Source organism: Porites lutea, chromosome 4 (assembly GCF_958299795.1).
Source record: "Porites lutea chromosome 4, jaPorLute2.1, whole genome shotgun sequence".
Taxonomy (NCBI): domain Eukaryota; kingdom Metazoa; phylum Cnidaria; class Anthozoa; order Scleractinia; family Poritidae; genus Porites; species Porites lutea.
The window spans coordinates 20,829,760-20,849,245 of NC_133204.1; the positions used below are offsets into that span (position 1 = coordinate 20,829,760).

At 38.6% G+C, this 19,486-nt stretch overlaps 1 protein-coding gene across 1 annotated transcript in view; it reads right to left on the reverse strand.

The window, feature by feature from the left end:
* Nucleotides 1–4,262: 4,262 nt before the first annotated feature.
* Nucleotides 4,263–19,486, reverse strand: part of LOC140932851 (cytochrome P450 3A7-like) — a 15,436-nt gene continuing 212 nt past the window's right edge. The window contains exons 1-13 of the mRNA XM_073382354.1: nucleotides 19,449–19,486; nucleotides 18,250–18,346; nucleotides 18,011–18,069; nucleotides 16,339–16,435; nucleotides 15,244–15,360; nucleotides 11,995–12,083; nucleotides 10,547–10,686; nucleotides 9,821–9,951; nucleotides 8,667–8,885; nucleotides 7,719–7,807; nucleotides 6,852–6,989; nucleotides 5,516–5,678; nucleotides 4,263–5,163 (exon numbers count right to left, since the gene is read on the reverse strand). The exon at nucleotides 19,449–19,486 is cut by the window's right edge and continues 212 nt beyond it. Of these exons, the coding sequence (XP_073238455.1) occupies nucleotides 5,083–5,163; nucleotides 5,516–5,678; nucleotides 6,852–6,989; nucleotides 7,719–7,807; nucleotides 8,667–8,885; nucleotides 9,821–9,951; nucleotides 10,547–10,686; nucleotides 11,995–12,083; nucleotides 15,244–15,360; nucleotides 16,339–16,435; nucleotides 18,011–18,069; nucleotides 18,250–18,346; nucleotides 19,449–19,486 (1,458 nt within the window). The 3' untranslated portion in view covers nucleotides 4,263–5,082. The remainder of the gene's footprint in view (nucleotides 5,164–5,515; nucleotides 5,679–6,851; nucleotides 6,990–7,718; nucleotides 7,808–8,666; nucleotides 8,886–9,820; nucleotides 9,952–10,546; nucleotides 10,687–11,994; nucleotides 12,084–15,243; nucleotides 15,361–16,338; nucleotides 16,436–18,010; nucleotides 18,070–18,249; nucleotides 18,347–19,448) is intronic.

Sequence of the window (19,486 nt, forward strand, 5' to 3'; positions counted from 1 at the left end):
AAAAATTAAACCTAATAAATGTATAGGGCTGTGAGGAAATCTTGTTACCTTACTGGTTCTTAGTCTTAACTTGTTGAGTCTGAGTGGTTTTTGAAACCAAACGTACCTTGGGTATCTAAGAGAAGGGTCTACCTTTATGAGTGAAGAAGGCTTTAAATAGAGTTCTAAGTTGTATTAACCCGCTGTGAAGCATAACCCTCTTACATTTATTAAACCGGCAGGTATTTTTTACAGGTTACTTTCCGCAGGTCAGAATACAGATCACCGTGTCAAAGATAAATGTTGTAGTTAATTTTTTATCTCAGGTAATTTTTCTTTTTCTTTTGTTTTAACTTCATTAGCATACATTACCATACCCCAAAACAAAAGAAAAACAAACACTAACTGAGATACAAAATTAACTACAACGTAAATATACCACCGAATGTGTCTCCTAGCCCCAATCCCTATCCAAAAGGTTGTTTTCGATCAAGAAGATACTATTTAGCTTAGTTAATTACTGTCAGTACTGTATCAATTAAACAGTGACCTGTAACAGTGACCTGTAAAAGAAATCTCTCCCTGATTATTAAACTTGTTGTTTGTGAAATACTTCGTGTTAAAATGTTACTTCGTAAGTTAAACACGACGCTAAAACTAGTGAAATTTCAGAGAGTGATACCTTACCCTTCTTTTCATTTTGTGAAATGTTGTTTGACCCTACTTCAATCTCCGCAGTGGAAAGCAAATTACCGGTCATGAGATCCTCTGTACGCATTTTTAGCGTGCAGCTTATATAGCCGTTCTCCTTACTCACGAAGGACGTTTGCAAACAGCTGTAAATATTTTCCGAAGGCCCAACAGTCACACTCTCACCAACACTGCTTTGACATTACGAATTTTCTGTCTCGGAATCGCTCGACATTGCTTCTTCCAACACGCGCTACGAACAACTAATTGGAAATGCAATTTTTTCAAACCATGGCATAATTTAACAATGCCCCAATACCACGTTGGAACCTTGAAAAACAAAACAAATTTTTCTGCGCCCGAGTATTTCTGGGTCCCTTGGGAAATCCTTCCCGCGTTCTTCGGGTACAGAGGTGCGGGGCTTTTTACAGACTACAGAAAAAAAGGCACAATTTGGGATGAAATAATGTCATGACGTCATTTGGTCAATAAGCTTTTTTTGTAGAAAAATTGTCAATTTAAAACCGCTTAAACGGTTTTCTGACCAGCATCTTTGTGTAATGATCTGCATAGCAGATTTTGGTTTAGAAAGTTTGTGCTTGATTCTACATTAGTACATAGTATACCAAGAGATCTCTTGACAGTACATAGTTTTCAACTTGTCGACCATTAAAAGAGTGGTTTCTAGAGTTAGGTGCCCTAAGGTCTAGATATGTGAAGTAAGAATTACCCTCAGCTCATCACACATTACGCTTCGCCTAGCCTCACCCATATTACATTTGGCTCAACAGAATTTAAAATTAATTAAAGTCTTGCTTACCTTTCAAACACCAGGTTTTTGTTAGAAAAAAAAAAAAGCTTAAAAAGCGGTTAGGTTTCTCTCTACGCTTAGCATCTTCTGTGGTCTCTGTGTTGTGGACTGTGCTTCTCCTTTGGTTGATTATTTCACTTCTTTACGAGAAGAGCTCTCGAGAAAAAGCTTCAATGGCTGAACGGACGTTTGATTGGACGATTGGCATGTCAAAAACATCGTTTGCTCCGACAGGAATCCGAGTTTGCTCCTCCGATTGGTAGGCCATTTGCACTAACAGATCATGTGAGATCGTTTTTATGAAAGTGAAAGTTAGATGATTTTTTTCTTCAAAAAACGATTAGTGGGTCATGTCTTGAACAAAATAATAGTGATTTTGTTTTTCAAACCTGCACCATTTTCTTAAAATGAGTAAGTTCGTAGTTGGTCACGTGACCAAAATGTGATTTTTGAAATGGTGAATTAACTCTTTCTGGACACAAATTTTGCTCTTAAACTTCAAGGAGAATGTTGAAAAGTTGATGTGGGAACCTTTACAGCACATCTGAGCGTAACTATCAAACGTTTAACAAGATCTAAGCAAAAAGAAGTTTTTGTCGCCATGTTGGAGGGCAAGAGTATGCCCTCCAACATGGCGGCCAATACAAATGATACTACTTTGTTGAAAAATCAAAGTGCCGTAAAATATCTCCCTTAAATGCGTTTCCCCTCAAATTTCGGGTGTAAGATAATTTTTATGTGCTCTGTCAATTTTTGGCATCAGCAAGATTCCAACTCATTGTTTAAAGGAAGCATTGGTCACGTGACCTCTTAGTGCAAGTGGCCTATTGGCTAAGAACTTATTTGTGCGATGACGGTTTTCGGCATAGCTTTTCAGTGAGTTTAGTCAAAGCTCTGACTCGCACGTAAGCGACCATCTCGGGTATTGGTCTGAGATCAGCAGGAAGTAAAGTGAATCCTTCATTCAAGTTTTGACTGAGAAGTCGCTTTCCGAAAGTCAGAACAGGTCGACGGGACCGGTCATTTGGAAAATGAAATGAGCTGTTTTTGCTAAAAACCCATCAACCCGATGTATATGATAGTACCATAAACATAGATTGCAACTCAAATCAGGGGCACCCAACGAGAATATAGTTCAAAACCACTTAAAAATAGCATTGATTTGTTAAACGTATTTTAGTATTTAAACGGTAGATATAGGCATATTTCTATCCCCTAAAAATTTTTCATCTGTTCGGATTTCCTAGCTGAAAGTCTAGTGATCCGAAAATTATAGGGATCAAAACTTACCTTTTCGAAAATTCCAGGCAGAAAAAAGACTCCCGAAAATTCTAGTTGACCTTTGTACGGTAAAAATCCGTTAAAAATAGGCAATTATACCATTTTTTAGATGTTCGAAAATTCTAGGAGAGGCAGGCAAGCAAGAAATTTTAAAACAAATGTTCCAAAAAATCTAGATCTCAAATCGTCTTCCGAACAGATATTTTCCGAAAATTGTCGTTGGGTGCCGCTGTCAAATTTGAAGAAATCAGATGAATGAAACAAGCTCTACACACACAAAACGAAATAGATAACAATACTGTACTGTAAAACTAATCAAATAAGTTCGCCAATACACGTTTTTTAATGTAAAAATCGACAAATGTGTGAGTGGCAATTCGAGGCAATCTTTCACATTTCTAGTGTCTGGCATGTTGGGTGGTGGAAATTAATCACAAGTGTCCGTTTAATAGAGGTTGGCAACAATAGAAATGACAATTTCAGGTACTTTTTAGTTGTCTGCGTCCGCTTAATAGAGGTGTCCGCTTAATAAAGGTTCCATTTAAAGAACAAACGGGGTTTAACGACCGACACCATTCGCAGTTATGGCAATAGAGAACTTCGTCTGTATTTCGAACTGTATATCCCACATTGGAAATAATGATTATAACACGTCATACGACCAGGCAGCCTTTTTCCTTTCCTATGTGATTTTTAAAGAACGAAAGACAAGATAGTAACACAGACGAAGATTTATTCAAAGTCATCACCAATACTAAAAAGTAAAAATATAGTTTTATGACAAGAACAATCAGGGATTGGATCTACCTGCCTGCTAATATTATAGACCAAACGTCGTTCAAAAACACCGTTTTCCTGATCCTGACACTAACAACAATATTTTAACTAGACTTTGTATTATATTTTATAGATGACTACTTTTTGAAAAGTGTCCGCCATCAAACACAAAATACTCTATGACGTCACCCGTGTATCTGTACTCTAATTCTATCTAATAGATCATACGTCATAACTGGATCATTGTATAATTCAATATTCTCGAGTTTTGGTGTCAAACTTTACAATACAGGATTACTCCAACAAAACTGTAACTAAGCAGTCATAAACCGGCCATTGAAAAAGAGCACTATTTGAGACCGTTTAAGAAATGCGAAGAAAGGATCTGCCCAATTTGTAAAAAACGAAATGGTGGATAAATATCCCTTTTTAACGTTATACCAAGCTTACGAGGAAAAAAAAATTCTTTTCTATTATTTAGGAAAAGAGTATAGAATACCAACAACCAAAATGTCCATAAAAGATATATTCCTTTTTCTAAAGCATGTGTGCGATTGCTTCGACATCAAAGATGAACAGGAAGCTAAGTATTGAGTCAATACCGTATACGTATATATTTATATTTTCATATCATATATAGAGGATATTACACGGTGGCGAGAAGATATGAATTTTATGTGCGAGTGGCAAGAGCAATATCTCACGAGTGAGCGAAGCGAACTCCGCGTGACTGCTAACTAATTTGTAACTTAAGTTATTTGGATGAACTTGATTTACTAGTTGGGTATACATATGACTCCAAATAAACATGGTCTTATCTTCCAGACTTTATTCTAGGACTCAGTTAATGAGGGCCCCATTGGCCCGGTCCCTCCTTAAAATTGTAGAAGGTCCTTTCCAAGACATAGGGCCCAAAGTATTTGCCCTAGCCTCCATTTTTCCTTTTTTCTTGGCGGCTTGTCTTCTTTCCAATCCTTTTATCCACCACATCTATAGCTAGATTATTTTCAACAAGTATCTGAAGGGGGCGAGGGGGTCTAGAATTTGCTTCAAAAATTGCAATTCTCGTTGAGTTACCGAACTTTTAACGATCAATCTCTCACATTTCAAAAAATGTGATCTCACTTTGCCACTGGTTTCTTACGCCAGTCTACGAAATTGACGCGCGGTACTAAATTTGCTGCGTTTTACCTTGAGTTCTTCATGTCGCTGATTATTTTCACACCCCATTTGCCGGAAAATCCCGCCGCTGTGAATAAGCCCTGAGCGGGCGCAACATTCAAAACTATGACGTCAGAGAAAGGTAAAACAACAGTATTTGCAAAAGATAAGGAGAATATTTCAAAGGTAAATTTCACTGTCGCCCCCTTGAACCAGGCGTAGAGTCGTACACATAACCCCGTAAAAACCTCTATATAATTTAGCAGAGATAAAATACAAAGAAAGAGTACATTAACTAATTGTTTTATAGAGTATTGCCCATGCTTCCACTCCGTTTTAAAAACAAAAACGCTGCGAAAAAAAGAAAAGCAGGCATTTGTTGCTTAATCCCGCGGAGAAACCCGAAGCATAATTTTCCCAGAAGGACAAGTGAGAACAGCACCAACGACGAAATCCAAAGGAACCTGCAAAAAACGGAAAAAATAAATGGTTTCGGCGACATTCATGGTGCAACCAAAATGCCGTGTCCACTCCCTCCCACGATATCAAGATACCGTAAATGATCCTATAGACGCCCTCTCTCAAGCAAACGCCACTTGTTTATTACCCTTACCTCCCCCTTACCTCTGGGTGTATATTGGATCATTCACAGTAATAGGGAGATTTTATTGCGCAAGAAAGCTAAACCGAGGTCATCATGCAACTGGCCTTTTCTTAGCTGTTACGAAAAATTCTAGGCGGATTTAATCAGAACGAAACGTTTCGTTCGGCACAAGCTCAGAGATTAAACTCTGTTTCAAAACTAGCCACACTTACCGCAGTCTTCTCTGTGCGCTCAATCTTGAACTTCTTCAGTAGTTTCACTAGAGTCAGTTTGATTTCGAGCAAAGCAAACCGCATTCCAACGCAGTTGTGGGGCCCAAATCCAAAAGGCATGAATGAATAAGGGTGCCGCTTAGCTTTCTCTGCCTCAGAGAATCTGAGAGGGAAAAAAACCCGCCGATATGTAGCGTTATAAGGACAGATACATACAGCGGATGCAAGGCGGTCGAGCGTCGGACTTCGAGCCTTGCCACAAAGGTATTTACTTAGACAAGAAACCTTTCTTCACTTTCTCTGTCTCTTTACTGTACGGCGTTTTCACAGGCCTTCTCGGTCAACGCATTTCGGTGACGCATCCGAGGCGAACGACCCGAAACGTATTGACTGCGCGGAATGATGACCCCTTCCTTCGCAGAGGCTGCTGCTGGGTATTCCAATAAAGATGGCAAAAAAAAAAAAACACGTGAGAGCGCGATGGATGATGGGAAGAAAGAAAAGGCGGCAGCTTCTCTTCCACTCTTTCCCCTTCCCATCGTTCCACGCGCGCTTTCACTCTTCCCCATCCCCAGCCTTCTCCAGCCTCCCTAAAACACAAAGAGGCTTCTGCGTAGGAGAGAGACCCAGGTTTATAAATCTTTGGGCTAACAACGACATACTACTCGGGGGGAGGGGGGGGCGGGTAACCCTTGGTTGGGAAGTAGCAAAACTTCAAGGTGTTCATGAATGCTATCTCTTTTCCTTTCTTGCATGTCCTCTCTACCTACAGGAAAATTCGCCTACATTTCACAAATTGGGCGAGAAGGAATAATCGCAATGAATTTTAAAAAATATCGCATGCGTCATCATAGTGTTAGCTTAACCTCCTTGGGTGGTTAAAACGGACAGTATCACGACATTTTAATTGGAATACCGCTAGAATAATACACGGTCACTCGCCAATGAACAGAATGATGACCCCTGAACGACAAAAGTACTGCATTTTATTCTCCAAGGCTGAAGCAAACCACAGTATGTTTTTCTTTCCTCTTTTTCTTTTGAACGAATTTCCCGAAATAACGCGGTCAAACTGGACAACGGCTTCTAGGCATTTGCAAGTTACAACCTACTTCCCTCCCACCTGCTTTTAGTTGAGCATGCCTCCAAGCTTTTGTTAAGCACTATAATAGTAACTTCATGCGAGACCAGGTCACTTGAAGGGAATTTTCATTGATATGGGACTTTCAAGCAGTGCTCAGTGCATCCTGGTGACACTGCCTCATTAAAGCAACTGACCATGGAGATGGTAGCGAAAGCCTCAGGTTCCACCAAAAAATATTTATAACCATCTTACCTCTCTGGGTCAAACTTTTCAGGCTCCGGATAAATTTCTGGATCATGATGAATCGCATAGCATGGAACAAGCAACGGTAAGCCTTTGGGAAAGTGCACTCCTTTGATAGTGCATGCCTCTGTGCAATCTCTCTGGAGTCTACGAAATAAAAACAAATAAATTAATAATATGCATGGTCAAGTTTTGAAGACACATGGCATCTGGCATCGTTTTCGGGTGAACTTTTAGCCACATTAGAGAGATTAAGCTTCACGTATACGGCAAACGGCAAACGTCAGATTCAAATTGAGAATTTCTCAAAATAGACAATAAGCACATAAAACAGCTCAAACAACTCTTATGGATAAAAAATTGCGTGACACTACTAATTTATGTGTAGAAATAATGAACAGTAAACGAGAACGAAAGGGGTCAGGCGGTACAAATTCGCGTTTCCCGTAAACGTGATGCTTAACCTCTCTGTCGTTAGGGAAACACATTCCAGCCCAAGCTCACTACCCGTGGATCGCCTCAAAATGTTTTCCCCGAGGGTGACCTTGTCTAACCACTGTTAATATTGTCAACATTTTAGAAAATTCATAAATGGTCCAAAAAATGTATGGTACGAGAATGGTACGAACATCAAAACATTTTTACATAACACCTGTCAAGATTTGGAAAACTCCTGAAAAGTATTAATCAATAAGTAGTAATTTAGAGTACGTAATAGTTGAGAATGTTGTAATGTTAACAATACATCATCTACATTATCTGCTATAGTTATTGTTTAATAACTTAGTTGATTTGTTACCTATATAGCTAATTTCAGAAGGGAGGGAAGTTAGTCTGCTTGTGCTTAAGTCAAAACTTAAAGGAATGTTTCCTTACATAAAACCAGGAGGATACATTCTGATTGCTTCGTTGATAACCATGTCCAGATACTCCATCTTGTGTAGAACATCGTATGACGGTGAATCCTAAAAATGCAAGACCACCAGTTACCAAAATTGGACTCAAGAATGATGCCATCAAGTGTGGATGAGCAAGCAAAAGAAGCAGTACAGAAATTGTCAAGCGGCAAAATTCAGGTAGTATCGGTTACGTCGAGAAAATATAAACTCCTGCTTTAACACGAATTTGAACACAATTATGAATTTTTTTATGATGCACTTTTCTACAAAAATTAGGAATCAAATCTGAGCAAACAGAGTCAGTTAAGTTCGATTTTAAAAGATGACGTGGTAACAGTTGAATCTGGTTGATACACTTGAACATACAAAACAGAAGTGAAGTACTGAGATCTGGGTAGTGCTTCTGATTGGTTGTGCCGGGTGGGAAATCTGATTCAACCAGTCAAAAGCACTACCCAGATCTGGGTTCGTTTGTCAGACGTCACTTGGCGGGAAACCAATGGTAGCGTCGCCAAATGACGGCTGTTTTCTCAGGCTACTAATTTTGCTGATCGGCGATATATTTTTTTGGCTGGAACTAAATTTTGCGTTAGTACTAGTCTGGTTTTCTAATTTGCAATTGCTCTGGAAATTCCTACGTTTATTTGAGACAATTTGTGCGGGAGCTTTTTTTGTTTTGTTTTTGCGAGAACTCTTTTTCAAGGAGAGCGAAGAAAACACAAACCCGTAAAAATCGCAAAAATGATATTCCCTGACCAGTGGAATCTCGATATATCAAAGGGCCAAGGGACTTAGTTTCGTTATATCGACTGAGGTCGTTTTCCATATATGTTGCTATTACTGGGGAAGAGAAAATCGTTCGTCGTTCGTTCGAGGTTCCACTGTAATCAGATAAACGATTTGTTTACGCCAGTGCGTTACCTACCTCGTCTCCAGTCCACATAAGGTCAATCTCGTCCCTCAGTTTCTCCTGCACATGCGTATCAAGGGCGAGATGATAACAAACAAACCCCAGAGTCGTGCTGGACGTTTCATATCCAGCAAGAAGAAAAGTAACAGATTGGGCTTGAATATCTTGATTATCAATTTTCGCTGCTCCGGTTTCTTCTTTTGCATCCAACATCAACTGCAACATGTCCTTTCGCTGTGCATAAATGTTATATTATAATGGTGAAATCGTTCTACACCAGAATTAAGTTGAGCGTGATATAAAGAATTATGCATATTACAGTAAACACCTGAGAATAAGAACCTATTGGATTAAGAACCTCCTGAAATTTGCCACTTTAATACCCAAAAGTACAAGAACCTGATTAACCAAGCAAAATGAAGCAGGTTCTTATATGTGGGTTACAGTTAAATTATGATTCAAGAATTTCACCAAGGAGTAAACTTTGAGACTGTAAATTTAAGGATATGACGAACATACTGTACTAAACTGTATTTTCATAATAACTGAACGAATCCTCGCGCGCTGATTGGTCGAAAGCTATGGTCTATGAGAGTTTGTATGTTACTTATTTACTAGAGTATTTTAAGAAATTAACCTGAATTAGTTCTATATACCACCAGTTGTAAGTTTAGTCTAGTTTTCAAATAACAAAATTTCTGTACTTGAATTTACATGTAAGGTGTTTCTTTCTGCATGTTATTGTATTTCTTTTCGTTTCCATTTTACTTATGTAATTTAATATCGCCTTTATTTAAACGTTTTGTCCTGCTTAGATTAGCGTAATAGCTATAGAGCGTTTTCACATGACGTCACGGCGGCCATATTGGTGTTCCAAAACAATGAAACGGCGGCCATGTTGGTGTACCTAGACAATCCTGAGGGAGTTGAACTCTTTCCTTATGCAAACGTTTTCTTTTGTTCCAATAAATTTGTATAGATGCTGGACACGTGACTGAAAACGCTCTATTTACGGGCCATGAAGTATTGTAAATTTCATAGTTCTGTTAATAAATACATTGTTGTTGTTGTTGTTGTTATATCCTCAAACAGGTGTTAAATTCGATTTCGTATGGTGCGAAGAGTCATGCAATAACTTCAAAAGTATATCATTCTAAGGTAAACGTTACCTGTCCTTTGCTCTGACCATTGCCGCCTTGTGTCCTTTGGGTGATAATTTCTGCTGCTACTGATCCAATCTTGTCAAAATGGAAAGGGTCCGAAAAGAACTTCATGAGATAGTCTCCAAATGGTAACAGCACTGCCCATAAGAGAAATACCTCTTATTAACCGAGTTCTCGGACCGTACAGGTCCGTACTGTGTAAAGTTACGAACCCAAAAAACGAGCATCCGTAAATGACAGTACGGACTGAAGAAAAACGGGGTTAGTAAGATACCGCAAAATTTCGAAAATAAGCCCGGGGCTATATTTTTCAACGGCCCTTTTTGAGAGGCTTATTTTTGGAGGGGTTTACATTCGGAGGGGCTTATCTACGAGGGGGAAATTTGCGTTTCAAAATCGATTGGGATAGACCAATCTCAGCGCGCGTACTAACTAAGAGATTATAATAAAAATAATTTATCAGTGAAACAAGTCAGTTCCAAAAAGAAGTAATATAAGGCTCTGACAACAAACATAGACAAACGACTTCGGACAAATTAGCGTTCGCGTTGTTTAAAAATATTATCGGCTCGCTAGGCCACTAGGCTCCGACGCATGCAGAGGTTACCATCAACGATGTCGAACTGTGTTTCCCATCGAGTTATGTTAAATCTTCCAAAATGATAATTCTGTAAAACTGTGTTTTCCCCTACGGGTTAAGTTAAATGTTTCAAAATGATTATTCTTACGTACGTAATAATGCAATAAGCGGGTTTGGTGCCATAGCCATTTTCGCTTTTTCAGTAATGGGGTCATTCTCGACAGTTTGTGTATCTGCTTTGACTCCAAACGCTGTTGATAAAATCACGTCCATTGTAAGACTCTGAAGCCACCTGAAAAACAAACGAGATGTCGTCAAAGATATAAACAAATGAGATGTTCACTGAAGATTCTAGGGAACTAAAATGGGGCAGCGTGGCCAAGTGGTCAGCGCGTCGGACTCGCAATCCGGCGGTCCCTGGTCCGAGTCCCACTCTGGTCATACACTTGCTGAATTTGTTCTCGGTCGTCCCAAGTTTAGATCCTTGGCCACGCTTGTAAATAGCCAACTGGTTGCCAACTGGTTGGGTTTTTAATCCATTTAGATGTTGTATTTGAATTATTTGTTTCTAAGTATTCGAGTGGAGTGCCTGTAAACTAGCTGGATAAGCTAAGTGTACTTTCCACTGAAAACAAACCTTAAAACGTTTTTTTAAAAAAGATCTTTTAAGCTAAAGTCGCGACGATGACGACGACGACAGCAAAGACATCGACAAGAAGGCAACAGGTTTAGGTCAGCATAACAACTTTGAACGTGTTTCTTGTACATTTGTTTGCCGTCGTTGCATGAACACGACGTAAAAATATTTAATTCACATTTCCAGCGTGAAATCGCTTTTTAAGAGACGTTTTTGCCACCGCTGTGTTCGTCGTGTCGTTAAGCTCCCTACTTGAGACATCCGCCATTTGTACCACGAATGAATGTTCTCAGCCATTCGAGATTTTACGACAGAAATGATGGCCATTTTGCCATAATCTCCTTTCACTTCCCCTAAGTTAAGTGTTGTGAAAACCGAAGATCGAAGCCGTAAGACCACAGAAAATGATAAGGAAGACGCTGACGTTTTTTTTACCCCGTTCTTAAGATCAAAGATTCATGTTACATTTTTTGAAAAAAAAGGCAATAGTACAAAGAGTTTTGGTAAATAGGTTGCTAAATTTGTCTCTATTTGTGTCACCAGAAGTCCTCGTAGAGTCTTGAGCTATGATCATAGTTAGATTATTATAAATTTATGAGCAACCCTGGCCGCAACCTGAATGTTGTCGTCAGGAAATTTTGAAATTACGCTCTTAGTCAAGAGCTTTAAACGAAAACAAGTAATTAATATCGACACATTATCTTGCTTAATAATCGCAAAATCTATGAACCATCACAAAGTTATTGTTTGATGTTTAAGTGAATTTTAAGGTGAAGTTGGCTTTACGTTCCCCCTATATAAAATGATCATGAGGTTCGTTTTCGCACCGTCTCGATCTTTATCTGAACAATGTGATAAACATTTACATCTTCAAGCTTTACAGCAACGCTCAACTCAGTGATGAATTAAATAGCAGATAGGTAACCTGTGTATATATTTACCTCTCTCACTCGTAATACCAACCTGTGCAAATCAACTATCTCTCCTGTCTTGGATATGTTGTCCAATTTTTGTAAAAATGTGTCTACTGCTTCATTTATAAACGGCATCATCTGAAACAAAAAAAGATACGAAAGACTGCTTATTTCAGGGTTCCTTCTCTTTTGAGCTCTTCAAAATTCCATAAATTTTCATGACTTTTTCTTCAACCTTTTCAAGTTTTCCTGGGTATGACCATGGGTTTCGCTGTCACTTGAGAAAATTTTCAAAAGTTTTTTTTTTTTGTTTTAAAGTATTTTTCGCCCTTAAAAGGTTCAAAAGAAACAAACTCTGGTGTTCACCAAAACGAGAGCAATTTGCGCTGTTAAATTACTACTCTCCATCATACATTGTCTGTTAAGGACAAGACATAAGAACAATACCTTTTCATTGATTTTGTGATTTTCATGCTTTGATCCTAGTTACTAGCGTAGTTACAATGTTTACCTGATTTTCTATTGGTTTTGTAATGAGATATTTCGGCGTCCCCACGCGGGTATAAAAGCGCGCGTTAGCGTCCTTTTGGTCAGGAAAAGTCAAGTAGGATTCGTGTCGTAACATCGTTTTTGTGGTTTGTTTTAACCTTTGGTACAAGCGGGACCGATATGTAAGTGATTTCTTTTGTTTAGTTCTTTGTTTAGTTTCGTTCTTTAGTCTGTGGACAAAAGTACACGAATGTTACTGTACAAGTATACAGATTTAAGCTTAATTGATTTATAATTGTTTCATGAGCGAAAAGCGGATTTGAACGCCTGTTAGAGCAACGCCCACACTTTTGTTTTATAGTACAAGGATTAAGATCAGATTTTTGGAATTATTGTCTAATTTCAGTTTATGTAGCCTTTAATTAGTTTTTACCGTCTTGTTATCGACCTAATCGTTATAGAATCGCTTTATTACCGTTTTCGAGCTTAGTTTGTTGATTACGCGTTATTTGTCTTAGTATCGCCCTTTCGCCAAATTGATAGAGATTTTGTATTGTTATTTCAGTTTACGGTCAATCTTTGGTCAATCTTTGGTCAATCTTTGGTCTTTGGAATTTGGCATTAAATCACCGTTAACCGTCACCTTTGGTTTTCCGTGGTTTTCTTGTTTTGCCGACCCGTAAAATAGTCCCTAATCTAACCTGCTGCGACACACCCCTCGAAGTTTCGTTTCTCGTTTGTTTTGTTTGGGTCGTCGCCAGCCACATTGTCCTTGCTTTGTCATCTGCAGTAACTAATCTATCAAAAATAACTTTAAATTTTCCATGCGACTTTCAAAGACTGACAATTACTGAATTCCATGACATTTCAGGCCTGGAAAATGAATCTTTTAAATTTCACGACTTTCCAGGCTTTCCATTACCTATACGAACCCTGTTATTCTTTTGCCTATTTTTCACTGTTATGATGGATAATATATCTGAAATTAACGTGAAAAAAAGGGGACAAGTTTGGTTGATCCAGGTAGTTGTAAAGCTTATCAAGTGGCATGGATAGCCAGCACGATTAACAATTACTGTTCAGAAAATAATTTTGCCGCAAACTACCGCTTATAAGGCCTGGGCTTCTACATCTTTGTAAGGGGTTTCAAGAGGGATCATTAACGGAGGGGCTTATGACTGGGACACAAAAATCGCTTCGAAAGAATCCATAGCAGAGCTGATCCCGTGGGGGGGGGGTGCTCTTTAGGAATTTCTGGGCGGGGATGTGCCGCTGGAACCCTGGAACCCTTAATCTATACCAGAGCTAGTTCAGCTAAATTTTGGTACCCTATACTAGAGTAAACTCCCCAAATCCCCTCTATCCTAGAGTGGCTGTTTCCCTAGTCTAGATAAAATCTTCAACCAACTGATCAGTTTCCTGAAAAATGATACCCTATTCTAGACCCAAATGTTCTGATTTATATCCCCTATCCTAGAGTAAACTGCTTGAAAACCATACCCTCCACAGCGGCACATACCTATATTCACTGACTGGCCAGACCATTCCGGTACGAGAAATTCACTTTTAATCAAACCTATTCAGCCAGATCAGTCATATCCTTAAAAAAATAGCATGCACGAAGGATATGGTTTTTCAGCAAAAACCCTTTCAAAAAAGCGGATTTCATTTGCTCACTGATTGGTCTGGTAATGGTCCGGCCAGCCAATTCTGACAAATAGAAAGTGCCCTAAAGCTTAAAAAACGTCATGATAAATCAAATTCATTTCAATACATTGGGAGGGGTGTTATACTTGGGCAGAGGGGAGGCTTATAATCGGATGTATGTTTTCTTATTTACTGGTAGATGGGCCTATAGCTGTTGGGGTCTTATATGAGGGGGAGCTTATAAATGGCACTGAGTGTAAGGTAATTCAATTACTGTTCAATTTTAAAAATGGTTGAATGAGAAAGAAATAATTTAACGCCAAGAAAAATAAAATTTTATACACAAGAAATGATGAGGACTAATGGTTAAATCAGAAAGAAATAAATTGATGAAAAGAAAAATGAAAATTGTGTGCATGCACAAGAAACAATAAAGGTCCTGTTGGGGTCTTATTTGAGGGGGAGCTTATAAATGGCACTGAGTGTAAGGTAATTCAATTAATGTTCAATTTTAAAAATGGTTGAATGAGAAAGAAATAATTTAACGCCAAGAAAAAAAAAATTTTATGCACAAGAAATGATGAGGACTAATGGTTAAATCAGAAAGAAATAAATTGATGAAAAGAAAAATGAAAATTGTGTGCATGCACAAGAGACAATAAAGGTCCTTTGTTCCAAATAGAACACAACAATACAACAAGACAGTAATGAACCCTTATAACTTAATGTTTAAATAAGTTAAGGTTGAGCGTGATTGTCTGGGTGAACATAGTCCTGAATAGGACTGTTGTTGTTGACAGTGACTGACGTTTCGACAACCTATGTGGTAGTCATCTTCCCTTGTAACTCTGAAGATGACTACCACACAAGTTGTCAAAATGTACTCAGTCACTGCAGTCAACGACAGTCCTTATTCAGCACTGCATTCACCCAGATGGTCATGCTCAACCTACTAACGAAATGACTCCTGGGTTCAAACCTTTCACAGTTATAATGTTTACAATTCTATTATTAATCTTCTTTTGCTTTAGTCGTTAGATGAGTAAGGTACTAGACTCCCACACAGACTAGGTTTGTTCTGCAATCCTCCCCAATAGACACTGATCAAGGAGGATTATGTCACCACCTCCCAAAAGAACATCTTTGCTAGCAATATACTAACCTGCTTCATTTTCAGTGCACTGAAGGTTGGCGTCAAAGCACTTCGTATGTCCTTCCACTTTTGACCCTGGACAACTGTTAAAACTCGATCATAGGGTGGCGGGATTTCAATTAGGCTCTATACAGAAGGATTGTAAGAAACCTTTACTGTATTTTCTACAAGTTCATACATTAAAGAAATCTAATACAATAGTCTAGAAAATTATTTAGAACTACATGAAAAGCTGCAATAATTATTATAAATTTTTATTTGCAGTTCTGGTTTGCTGTGTGCACAACTTTCCTTTTACAAAACATTAATTTTATTAAACCAAACTTGAAGAGAGAATTTTTACATGATGTCATAGTGACTAGATTAGTGTTCCAAAACAGGGAAATGGCGGCCATGTTGGTGTCCCAAACCAATCCTGTGGGAGTTTTGAACTCTTTTTTCATGAAAACGCTTTCTTTTGTTCCAATAAAATTCCACAGATGCTGGCCACGTGACTGTAAATGCTCTATACTAGCTTTTTCTATTAAGTCAACCATGCATGGGTATTTAAATGAGCATGTTTTTAATGGACCAATAGCTTGCAGTTTGACGACTGTTGACCGAGATCTCACCCTCCCAGGGGTGTCTGCAATGTGAAAGGGTCTTGGATGCTCACCATAAAAAACATATATTATTACTGGAATAAACCCACTAAAGGTAACCAACAAGGGCGTGGTTCTGAGTTGAAATCCCAAAAAACCACATTCCAAAAAAGACTCCCAAATAAGAGCTGGACCACTAATTTTATTATAATAATTATAATAAAATTAGTATCTCAGCTCTTATTTGGGTGTCTTGTTAGAATGTGGTTTTTGCTATTTATTGCATTCTGTTATTTTCCTTTGTCTGATCATGATATCCTTATGCACACACAGCTGTAAGGGATACCAAAAGGATAAAAATATTTGATTTGCAATCCTGAACACCCCTACAAAATCTGCACCCCTGAACGAGTCTTGTAGCAGGAGCATCCCTACCCATTTCATGTGAGAGTTTTCCCATTTTTAGGGTTGACCTCAACCCAATTTCCTTTTAAAACTTCAATGTGTTTATGTATACGTGTACCTTTCGATCATGAAACTTGGGAAATTCTTTAATGAAGATCTCTTTAATCATGTCTGGATCAGCAACCATCAAAAAAGGCTGGCGGAATAGGTATATTCTAGGGAATAAAAAGCAAACTCAATTTCCAGATTACTCAGATATTTATCTCTGAGTGTTGCGACCTGACTGAAATCCTTTCAAACTGACACAATTTCAATTGCCTATAATACTCTCATATATAGAACCTGGAGGCATTGTGGCCAGGTGGTCAGCATATTATGGATCGAAATCCGGCAATCCTGGGTTTGAGTCCCACTCTAGCCACTAGCTGGATTTACTCCTGATTGTCCTGAGTTTAAATACTTGACCTGACACTCATTAATAGCTAACCGCTGCCTACTGTCAGTTGGGGTTAAATTTTTTTTTTACCAGGAGGCAGGTGGTGGAGTGGTTAGCACATTGGACGTGCAATGCGGCAGTCCCAGGTTCACGTCCCGCCCTGGCCACATTGGATTTTTTCTTAGTCATTTCAAGTTTAAATCCTTGGCCACGCTTCTAAAAAGCCAAGTTTGCCTCCTGCCTGCCAGTTGGGGTTTTTAATCCTGTTATACTCTACAGATATAGACTAAGCTCTCGTAAGTGACCACCTCGGAAATTTGAAAAAGTGGATGTAACTAGAGCTGGTTGCTTACAAGAATCAGCTCTTGTAAGCAAACACGTGGCAAAATAAAAGAGGTCTTTTACAAGTGATTCAGAAATACATCAATAATTCATAAAGAAAAAACAAAAGAAATTAATATTTAATGAGTGTCTTCATCCAGTTTTTTTACCAAAATATAAGCATCAATTCTAAATACTTGTGCAAGAATGAGTTTATAAGCTACATCAGTTCCTGTTTTATCAGGTCTGAGAGGTCACTTGGGAGAGCCATTTATTTGAACAGAACTGGAGTCCAGTTGGGTAATCCCAAAAGTGGTTGTCGTTGTTATGGGAACAGTGGCCAGCTATGAGAGCTTTCACTGCAAAGTTTAAGTCACAAATCAAACGCGGTTTCACAAAGGTGGACGCAACTAGAGCTGGTCACTTACGAGAGTGGTCACAAGGAGAGCTGCTTTGACTGTATTTGGATTATTTTGTTTCCAATTATTTGAATGCAATCTCTGCAAACTAGCTGGATAAGCCATAATTAAGTGCACTTCCTACCGCCAAAAAAACCTTTAATCTTTAACCTTTTAACTTGAAAATGATTGAAGATGACATAAAAGTTTTCCATATAAATCTGCAAGTGGAATCCACCATAAGCAGCAGGCTGGCAGGTTTCAATGCAAAGTGACATTCCCTTAATAGGGGAAGAAGACAAACTCAAGATTTTTCCAGGGCGCTATTAATTTGTTTCATTCATGAACTGCTTATTGGAACAAAAATAACCACAACAGCCCTTTGCGACAATTATTTTGGCATAAAACCAGCCCATATCTTCTTGTTATGTATAACCTGAAAATTAGCATGTAGGTCTAGCTGATCAGAATGCAAGATTTCCTTTGGACTAATCAGAATAATTAAACTAAATTATAGACACCAGCTAGAATTGCTACACTAATTATTGACCAAAAGGACCCAAGTTCATCAAGAACAAATTCACCAAGTTCACCACATATTGGTCAGGGTGGCTGTCATTGAAAATAATACATACCCAAAGACCTTGCCATACTTCTTATACCACTCCAGATGACGTGTTGGAGTTTCATTAGGCTATTAAAAAATTAGGAAACTTCATTAGATCTAAAATCTTTAACCTTAAATCAATACCCTGACTTAACACATCAAAAACTTAAAAACTAATCGATAATATCAATCGCAAATTATTTCAGTTTATATGTGGATAAATTATTTTGTTATGTATATAAATCAGATTAAAATTAAGAATTTTACCTTTACAATAGCAAATGCAGTATTTCCAAAAAACGGCAGTGGTGATGGTCCAGGAATTCCAAGCTTTTTGAAAACAGAGTAAGTTTCAACCCAAGACCTACATACACAAGAAGAGAGCATGAATGAAAATAGCACACATCTTAAATTCCAAAAATGATAAAAAATATATTATCATCATTTTAAACTGGCCCTTTGCAGCCTCAGTCCTTTTTCATCCTTTTTAATTCTGCAGGTGTTTTTGCCAGTCTACATGAGGCTAGACATAGTAGTGTAAATAATATATAAGAATAATAGTACCATGTAGTAGTGTAAATAATGTATAAGAATAATCATGTCTTGGGTGGAGTAACTTGGGAGGTGGCTCACTTGTCTGAGTTCAGGGGAAATTTTGGTGGTGGAGCAGCAAGCAAGAGGAGTGGTGCAAGGAAAAGTGAACAGGATCAGGGTTGGAAGGCCTCAACAGGAAACCCCACCCAATCTTCCCATAACTGCATCCTACTGCGCAGGCTCTCTTAGGGGAAATTTTGGTGGCGGAGTCGTCAGCACCACAAAAATGTCCTTCTCACGCACTGCTGGCTCTGCCCAAATTTTCCCTGAATTCACACAAGTGAGTGTACCCACAGGCTAGGGGGTGGGGGGGGGGGGGGGAGGCACTTATGGGAAGATAAGGTAGAGGTAAGGTAGGGGTGTGCTGCTAAGGCCCTCCAACTCTGACCCTATTTATTCTTGATGTTTTCACCCTTCAGAAATTGAAATTTTGGGTAATCCCCTTCAGATAAACCTCTCTCCTAGAGTGAAACCCCTTAGAAAATCTCTCAGGTGTCCCCGTAAGAAAAAAATCCCATCCATAGGGGGTCATATTAAAAAATGGAATGGCCCTCATCGGCACATGTCGATCCCTTTATGCTATACTAACTGAAACCATAACCGCCAACCTCAAAACCAAGACCCTAAAACTAACCCTAACTCTTATCCTGACCCTGATGCCAACCCTAACCAACATGCTGTTTTTCGGCGTGAAGGAAAGCAAAAATAACAGTCTCTTCTATAAACAGACGCGGATAATCAGAAGCCGGTCGTGACACTGTTCTGTCACGTTGAGATCGGGCTGCTTGTTCCATTTGCAGTCAAGCAAAAATGAACCTTCACGGCTGATTAATTCGTTTTAAAAATGAAATTACGTTAAATACTGTACGAACCTGTACATCAGCAAAATCACGAATCCAATGGCAAGGCT